The sequence below is a fragment of the Pteropus vampyrus genome, unplaced genomic scaffold, assembly GCF_000151845.1.
Source record: "Pteropus vampyrus isolate Shadow unplaced genomic scaffold, Pvam_2.0 Scaffold108, whole genome shotgun sequence".
In the NCBI taxonomy this organism is placed as follows: Eukaryota; Metazoa; Chordata; class Mammalia; order Chiroptera; family Pteropodidae; genus Pteropus; species Pteropus vampyrus.
The window spans coordinates 3,513,273-3,523,173 of record NW_011888889.1 but is presented as its reverse complement, the minus strand read 5'-3'; the positions used below and the strand labels follow the sequence as shown (position 1 = coordinate 3,523,173).

General features: G+C 32.8%; 1 protein-coding gene across 1 annotated transcript in view; it reads left to right on the top strand.

The window, feature by feature from the left end:
• TUSC3 (tumor suppressor candidate 3) overlaps positions 1–9,901 on the top strand; it is a 167,299-nt gene that overhangs the window by 46,253 nt on the left and 111,145 nt on the right. The window contains exon 2 of the mRNA XM_023533687.1: positions 7,904–8,073. Coding sequence (XP_023389455.1) covers positions 7,904–8,073 — 170 coding nt within the window. The remainder of the gene's footprint in view (positions 1–7,903; positions 8,074–9,901) is intronic.

Genomic DNA, 9,901 nt, shown 5'->3' with positions numbered 1-9,901 from the left:
TAAACGAAGTGGCATGTTTCTGAGATTGAATAAAGCAGTGGCTCCTCAATTTAGTCTTCATATAAGAACTGTGAAAGAAATTGATTAAAAAAATGCTGTTTTTTTAGGTGCTCCCCATCCAGATGTAAGATATATGAGGTGTGGTGTAGGCAGAGGATGAGATAATAGCAGGAAATGAAACTATTAAAATAGGGAGGTCCAGATAGTTTCTTGGTCATGCATGCTATGCTACTTTTATCCTGTCAGTAGGAAGCCACTGAAGATTTTTAAACAAGGGAGGCTCTTGTTCTCTTAGTCTTGTTCACACTTTGTATTGTCTTTATCTTTCTTCTTTCTGTTTACTGTCTGTCAACTTTTCTTATCTTTTAGGGAAGTTGGAGCTTTAACATCAATGTACTTTTCAAAGGGTACTTTTCAAAAATTAGCATGCTATAATTTGTCAGTTTATTCCGTAAATATGTATTGATGCATGCTATGTGCTAGGGGCTACTTTAGGCATGCAGAATACAAGAGTGAACAGACCACAGTCTCTGCCCTTAAATAGGAGGCAGGCACATTAAATCAACACTTAAAATTGAACTCAATTTCTTACAAACTTGCTTTTCCACTTGTGTTTCTCTGTCTTAGAAAATTATTTACTCACATGCTCAAAACAAAAACTTTAGTGTCATCCTTGACTCCTCCCTCCATCTTCTCACTCCTCTATGATCACCAGGTCCTATTAATTAGGACACCTATATATCTCTCATATGACTTCACTTAATCTCCATCTGTACTGCCTCCACTCTGCTCCATGCTAATTATTTTAAGTCAACCTCTACTGCCTCCCAACTGACTTCTTTGCCTACCCTCTTCCCTTTTCCAGTCCATTCTCAACCTTGCAACTTGAGAGATCTTTCTAAAATAAAAGTTTCTAGCCCTTAACTTTTTTAAATTAAATGTTTATTAAACAAATTTAACTTTATTTTTGATAAAAATTATACTTAAGATATACAAGGTGATATTTTGATATATGTATACATTGTGATTACCACAGTCAAAGTAATTAATATGTCTATCACCTCCCATAGTTACTGTTTTTTATATGTGGTAAGAATGCCAGAGAATACTACCCTCAGCAAATTTCGAGTATATAACACATCATTATCATTACCTGTAGTCACCATGGTGTATGTTAGGTTTCCAGAACTTACTCATAACTGAAAGCTTGTATGCTGTGATCAGTATCTCCCCTTTCCCACATCCCGTGGCTTTTTGATGACCACTATTCTACTCTCCATCAACTTGACTTTTTTTCTTCTACTATTTTAGATTCCACTAAGTGAGATCATGTGATATTTGTCATTTCATGTCTGAATTATTTCACTTAGCATAATGTCCTCCAGGTTCATGCTTTTTATTGCAAATGGCAGGATTTCCTTTTATAAGGCTGAATAATATTGTGTGTGTGTATGTGTGTGTATGTGTGTGTGTATGTGTGTGTGTGTATCACCTATTTTTATCCATTCATCTATCAGTGAGTATTAAGATTGTTTCCATATCTTGGCTTAACCTTTAATTTTTTAAGGCTTTTATGATTTGGCTTCCATTTTCCTTTATAGCATAATTATCTCACCAAGTAGCAAAAAGAATGAATCATTCTATAACCAGTATAAAGAATGTGTACCTTCACTGACAGTGTTGTTTTCAAGTAACAAGTGCCATTTTAGTTTTTATTAAACATCATTTATCATATTAAATTGCTGTTTGTTTCTGTGAATAAGTTTTGACATTACCTTTGTAATTTTAAATTCGTTTTAAATATGTGAGATAGAACAACAAGGAGTTTATTATATTTCTAAATATTGGAATAACTAAAGACACCTAGGAGAATGGGCTTCAAGAATTTTCTTTAAAAAGGATCAGTACACAATTAAAATTTGAGAAACATCACTCTATAAAGTCAGTAAGGGCAAGAACTGTATCATATTTACTCTTACATTCTTAGGTCCTAATTTTGTGCCTGGCACGTAGTAGATACTCAGTAAATATTTTTGAATTAGGGAATGCTTCTCATGTGTAAACACATGCACTTTGGAACTATGCTTGTTTCTTTAGGACATGCTTCGAATATCAATCTCAGAATTTCCTAACAAGTCTATCAAAATCTCTGATCTAAGAGTTTTGCTTGAGTGTTTTCTTTTTTTCTCACCTTTATGATCCTGATCATAATACTTTCAAAAATTAAAAATAATTCATTTTGAAAATGAGCTACTATAAAGCAACACTAAATTATAACCATCTCTCTGAACTTATAGTACGGAAAGCTCTTATCTCAACAAAGATGGACCAATAGGTAAAACTTTTGTACATTAAATGTTTATTAAACAAATTTAACTTTATTTTTGATAAAAATTATACTTAAGATATACAAGGTGATATTTTGATATATGTATACATTGTGATTACCACAGTCAAAGTAATTAATATGTCTATCACCTCCCATAGTTACTGTTTTTTATATGTGGTAAGAATGCCAGAGAATACTACCCTCAGCAAATTTCGAGTATATAACACATCATTATCATTACCTGTAGTCACCATGGTGTATGTTAGGTTTCCAGAACTTACTCATAACTGAAAGCTTGTATGCTGTGATCAGTATCTCCCCTTTCCCACATCCCGTGGCTTTTTGATGACCACTATTCTACTCTCCATCAACTTGACTTTTTTTCTTCTACTATTTTAGATTCCACTAAGTGAGATCATGTGATATTTGTCATTTCATGTCTGAATTATTTCACTTAGCATAATGTCCTCCAGGTTCATGCTTTTTATTGCAAATGGCAGGATTTCCTTTTATAAGGCTGAATAATATTGTGTGTGTGTATGTGTGTGTATGTGTGTGTGTATGTGTGTGTGTGTATCACCTATTTTTATCCATTCATCTATCAGTGAGTATTAAGATTGTTTCCATATCTTGGCTTAACCTTTAATTTTTTAAGGCTTTTATGATTTGGCTTCCATTTTCCTTTATAGCATAATTATCTCACCAAGTAGCAAAAAGAATGAATCATTCTATAACCAGTATAAAGAATGTGTACCTTCACTGACAGTGTTGTTTTCAAGTAACAAGTGCCATTTTAGTTTTTATTAAACATCATTTATCATATTAAATTGCTGTTTGTTTCTGTGAATAAGTTTTGACATTACCTTTGTAATTTTAAATTCGTTTTAAATATGTGAGATAGAACAACAAGGAGTTTATTATATTTCTAAATATTGGAATAACTAAAGACACCTAGGAGAATGGGCTTCAAGAATTTTCTTTAAAAAGGATCAGTATACAATTAAAATTTGAGAAACATCACTCTATAAAGTCAGTAAGGGCAAGAACTGTATCATATTTACTCTTACATTCTTAGGTCCTAATTTTGTGCCTGGCACGTAGTAGATACTCAGTAAATATTTTTGAATTAGGGAATGCTTCTCATGTGTAAACACATGCACTTTGGAACTATGCTTGTTTCTTTAGGACATGCTTCGAATATCAATCTCAGAATTTCCTAACAAGTCTATCAAAATCTCTGATCTAAGAGTTTTGCTTGAGTGTTTTCTTTTTTTCTCACCTTTATGATCCTGATCATAATACTTTCAAAAATTAAAAATAATTCATTTTGAAAATGAGCTACTATAAAGCAACACTAAATTATAACCATCTCTCTGAACTTATAGTACAGAAAGCTCTTATCTCAACAAAGATGGACCAATAGGTAAAACTTTTGTACATTAAAAAGTTTAAGAAACTAATGTATTTTTATAACATATGTTTATATTTTTCTTTTTCCTTTTATTCTGAGATAATTTTAAACTTACAGAAAATTGCAAAAATTGTACAGCATTCCCATATACCTTTCACTCAATTTCTCCCAAGGTTAGCAATGTACAATTATCAACAACAAGAAATTAACATTAGTTGGATTGGTACTATTAACTAACCTTTAGTCATAATTCAGATTTCACTAGTTCTATTAATGTCACTTTCCTGTTTCAGGATCTGTTCCATGTATCTTTAGTCTTCTCCAGTCTGTGACAGTTCCTTAGTCTTTCCTTGTCTTTCATGAACTTGACACCTTTGAAGAGTACTGGTCAGTTACTTTGTAGAATGTTACAAAATTTAAGTTAGTGCAATATTTTCTCATGATTAGATTGAGGTTATGCATTTTTGCCAAGAACATCACAGAAGTGATGTGATCTTCTCAGTGGATCATCAGGGAGTACATGATGTTGATATGTCTTATTACTGGTACTGTTATCACTGATTATATGGATGGCATATTGTCTGCTGGGTTTCTTCACTATCATGGTACTATTTTTTTTTTTTGTTAATGTTTCTCGTGGTAATTAAAACATCTTTGGGAAGATACTTTGAGACTATGTAAATTTTGCTTCTCCTTAAAATTTTATCCACAAAACTTAGAACCCATTGGCGGGTCGTATTTACTTTGGTGGTCTAATGTGCTTCTCTATTTCCCTTACTGCTGCTACATTAATTATTTGGAATTCTTCTGTAAGGTAAAGCTATCCCTTTTCTCCTATTTGTTCATTCATTCAGTCATTTTAATTATATCAATATGGACTGATGGACTTTTTTTATTATGTAGTTCAGAATTCAATACTATTGTCATTTCTGTTGCTTAAATTTTTCTAACTTTGGTTTGGGAACTTTTTCCAGTTGGCTCCTGTGTCCTTTGACATGCCATTTTGAGAGCTTCTTTACTTTCTGGTATTACAAGGTGTTCTAGTCTCATGTTGTTTCTCTCTGCTTCAGTGTTTTAATCAACTATTTCTCCAGAGAACCCTGGTTTCTTTAATGGAGGCTGATATTTAGAAACTAAGATGTTAGTATTAGGTACGCTCCTTGGTGTTGGGACATCATCACTCCTCAGCCCTTTCAGAGGACAGAACTGGGGAATATATGTGTACTGACCCGTGTAAACAGGTCCACATTTATTTCTGTATCTCTCTAAAACATAGAAATACAGATCTCTGTTTTAAAGCCAGAAGTTAATATAGGTGCCTTCAACTACTGTCCAGTACCACAGGATTTATTTTAGCTTCTACCTCTCCTTATTTGTAAGTTTTTTTTTTTTTTCTGACAGTGATAAATCTGGCTCTCATTATCTATAATATGGTTATTTGTTCAACTCTAGTATATTCATAAAGTAACAGAAGTGCTTAATAAAATAAGTAGAGTATGGCATTTATGTACAGTTATTTTCTCTAGCTCTAACAGTATCTAATCAAATGTTGTTTTCCAAAATTATCTTTATACTATTAACTAGTAATACAGTCAGGTTCATTTGTTACAGTTTGTATTTCATTTTGTGACCCCTCTCCCAGTCTTGGTTGTTTTAAAAAATGCATAAAATAAGATTCATTTTTGTGTTGCATATTTCTGTGTGTTTTGGCAAAGACATACTTGTAGTTCCATCACCAGAGTATGAGACAGAACACTTCCATCATCCCACATGCTTACGTTTTGGAAGAAAATATTAAAAGTTGTTTGGTACTTAAAACTCATAGGAAAGTTTTTGTGTGCATTTTGCTGATGTTCTAATCTGGATAATCGAGGAATTGGGACACTAAAAGAGAATAGGAGGGATATTTCACTTCTTAATGATGCTGTCATTTGTTATTCCTTGTAGTGCCAGAACATGGATTTTTTTTTTTTTTTACATTTTAAAGAATTGAGATATTTCATATAATACCTTGAGACTTTTTAAGCAAAAATAATTCGCAAGATATAATCAGATATTTACTTTAAATACATTATTTTCTATATTGTTCACCATTTAAGCAAAAAGGGAATAGTTTAAAAGTGACAAAATCTATTTTTTTCAATATTATTTTTGTCTTTCTTAGATAGGTACAAAGCGTTTCAATGAGTCTTTTCCCTGAGGATAAGTTGCCTTCTCTCTCCTTTTTTTTTTTATTAGTTTTATTTAGTTATAATTAATACACAAAAGATTGAACACACATAATGTGCACACACTTGTGATACCATCACCACAATCAGAGTACTAAAAACACATTCATCACCTTCAAAAATTTATTGTGTGCTTGTGTGCATTTTGCAGTATGAACATTTAACATGTTATCTGCCCTCAACATTTTAAAGTGTACTATATGGTACTGTTAACTATAGGCACCATGTTGTACAGCAGACCTCTAGAGCTTATTCATCTTCTATAACTCACACTTTATACCTGCTGAGCAACAACTTCCCATTTCCATTTCCCTCTCCCTGCATCCCCGGGCAACCACTACTCTGTTCTCTGCTTGTATGATTTAAATACTTCATGTGAGTGGAATCATGTCCTTTTGTGACTGGCTTATTTCACTTAGAAATAATGTCTTTTATGTTCATCCATGTTGTTGCAAATGGCGCACACAACATTTTCTTTATCTGTTCATCTGTCAATGGACATTTGAGTTGTTTCCATATCTTAGCTATTATGAATGATGTCAGTAAACATTAGGGGTAGATATCTCTTTGAGATTATGATTTCATTTATTTTGGATATATACCCAGAAGTGGGATTGTGGAATCATTTTTAATATTTTGGGAACCTCCATACTATTTTCCATAGTGGCTATATCATTCTGCATTCTCTCCTTGAATATGTGCCTGGTCTCTGAGTAATTTCACGAGGAGCCATTCTCACTTTTTCACTTGAGAAGAAAGGGTAAGAGATTACAATTCCACCTAAGTTCTAGTACAGAGTTTGCTTAAAAGGCACAATTCAAGCCTTTCTCCCCTAACCACTCGTGCTTGTTTGGTTTTCCAAGGATAGACAATTTCTTTTCTTGTAGGCATAAACCACCATAAACTTTCCACTTCTCAGACTTTTTCAGGTAAAATGAATGCTCTAAAGACTAAGAGTTTTCTCTACAGAAGCTAGAGTGTTACTTCCTCCTACCCTTACCCCCTACTCCAGAACAGAATATTAGCACCCCAACTCCATTTGCATTGTTGCCCAGTTCCGTTTGCACGGTGCCTCCCCACTGTCCCTCTGCCTGCTCCAGATTAGCTACTATCCTGATTTTAAGAACGGAAGATTTTTTTTTCCCTGTTTTTGACCTTGATATTAGTAGAACCATACAGCACGCTATGCATAAGCTTCTTTCACTCAGCTTTGTTTTTGTGAGAGTCCTCTATTTGTTACATATTAAAGCTTAGAGGGAAATTTCAAGTTGAGTTGAGGCTCTTCATTTAGGCTTTGCTAGTGAGGGTGGTGGCGGGACTGCAGTTATTTTATCATTTTATTTTTCGGTGGTGTTTGGCTAGAGGAGAGCAGTTATTCATTTGTTTTTGTCTTACTAGGTTGCCTCTTTTTTTTGGTAGAGAGAGCAGGCTTTTCTTGGGGCCTTTTTTTTTCTGTATCCATTGGCATTCTTGGATTGTGGACTTCTCTAGCAAGCAGTCTGGCATAGATGAGGCAAAAAGAAAACCCAAGGAACTTACCATCATGTCATTCTTCTGGTCCTGAGATCCATAGCCAGTCCTCCTCCTTGTTTCCACTTTTCCAAGCCTTCTTATGCTTTTTTTTTTTTTTTTAATATTATGACCAAAGTTTTTAGCTATATTTAGTGGGAGAATTAGAGAAAAGCACGTTTATTTCATCCTTCTGGAAGTAGAAGTCTGTCTTACCTTTGATCTGTTTTATTACCTTTGAGATCATTAGGAAAAATGAAATATTTTATGCATGTACAGTTAACAGTGAATATATTAACCAAAACAAGGACTTTTAACAGAAATTAATGTTTGTTAAAATATAATCTCATATAATTCTGTTTATAGGAAATGCAAACTGAAGGATTTTAACCCTGTGTAAATTTAAATTTCTATTTTTAATTGCAGAATCTTTTAGCCGAAAAAGTAGAACAGCTGATGGAATGGAGTTCCAGGCGTTCAATCTTCCGAATGAATGGTGATAAATTCCGAAAATTTATAAAAGCACCACCTCGAAACTATTCTATGATTGTTATGTTTACAGCTCTTCAGCCTCAGCGGCAGTGTTCTGTGTGCAGGTGATTTATTTTTGAAAAAACTATTGTCTCATGTTTATATATTTAAGATAAATGTATATAGTAGAATTAAATAGTTGTTCAGTATTGTACTCAAATATAACTGTGCATTTAAAAGTAAGTTAAAAGTCATTGTAGTTTTGAAAATGACTTGGATAGGCTAATATTCTTTTATTGTGTAAAATATTTATTGAGCAATTCAACATATAGTCATTAAAAAAAAGATTTATCTTTATGTCCTATATAAAGGTAAGTATATGATAGAATTTTGGTTCGGATATTCCCTTGTAGATCATTTAATTATATCTTATAGACAATGAAGTAGCCCCTTTACACATACTCTCTTTTAACAGCTTAATAGAGGGAACATGCTTGATAAGGAAGTTCATTTACTTTTCAATATGTCCAGTGATTAGAACTTGCTTCCTTTTAAATGGAGGTAAGCAATTTGAGATAAATGAAATGTTTTTCAGTAGGAACGTACTAAAGAAAATTTTGGACAGATACAAATATAATACATATTCAGTAAATGCTGTTGTTTAATTAATTTTTTTTGAAATAATTGTAGGTTCACGTCCACTTGCAAGAAATAATAGACAAATCATATATCTTTTACATATTGTCTTACACTGGTAACATCTTGCCAAATTATAGTACAGTATCATAAGCAGTGTTGGTATCGATACACTCAAGATACAGAACAGTTTTGTCACCATAAGAATCCCCCCGTTGCCCTTTATAGCCACCCCACACACTCGTTCCACTCCTCACCTCCAGAATTAGTTCTCCATTTCTGTAATTTTGTCATTTCAAGACTGTTAAATGGAATCATACAGTTTATGACCTTTTGAGTTTGGCTATTTTTAACTTAACATAATTTCCTCAAACTCCGTCCAAGTTGTTGCATTTATCAACAGTTCATTCTTTTTATTACTGCGTAATATTCCATGGTATGGATGTACCACAGGTTGTTTAACCATCCATGTGTTAAAGGACATCTGAATTGTTTCTAGTTTTTGGCTATTACAAATACAACCACTATGAATATTCTTGTACAGGTTTTTGTGTTTCTCTGGAGTAAATGCCACAGTGTAATGCTGGGGTTGTATGGTGGTTGCATGTTCAGCTTTACAGGAAACTGCCAAAATGTTTTCCGTGGTGGCTGTATCATTTTGCATTCCCACCAGTAGTGTATCAGTGATCTTGTTTTTCCACATCCTCTTAAAAATTTGGTGTTGTCATTATTTTACTTTAGCCATTCTGATGGATATAGAGTGCAATCTCATGTGGTTTTTTCATTTCTCTAATGGCTAATGGTGTTGAACATCTTTTTAAGTGCTTTTTTTTTATCTTGTTGAACGTTGTTTCATGTGCTTGTTTGTCATCTGTATATCATCTTTGGTGAAAATATCTGTTTCTGTCTTTTGCCCATTTCTATTTGTATTTTTTTTTTACTGGTTTTGATAGGTTTTTTTTTTTTTTAAATATATTGTAGATACTAGTCCTTCGTCAGATATGAGGTTTTCAAATATTTTCTTTTATGTTTTCCATGGCTTATGTTTTCATGCTCATAACAGAATCTTTTGCAGATTTTAATTTTGATGACGTCAAATTTATTAGTTTCTCCTTTTATAGTTCTTAATTTTGTTATCAAATTGAAGAATTCCTTGCTTAGCCCTAAATCCCCAATTTTTTTTTTATTCTTCTCAGATTTATAGAAAACTTTTTCTTATAAAACTTAGTTTTATGTTTTGCATTTTGATCTGATATTTGGGAGAAAGCATTTAGTTTTTCATCATTAAGTATGATACAGCTATAGGATTTTTGTAGA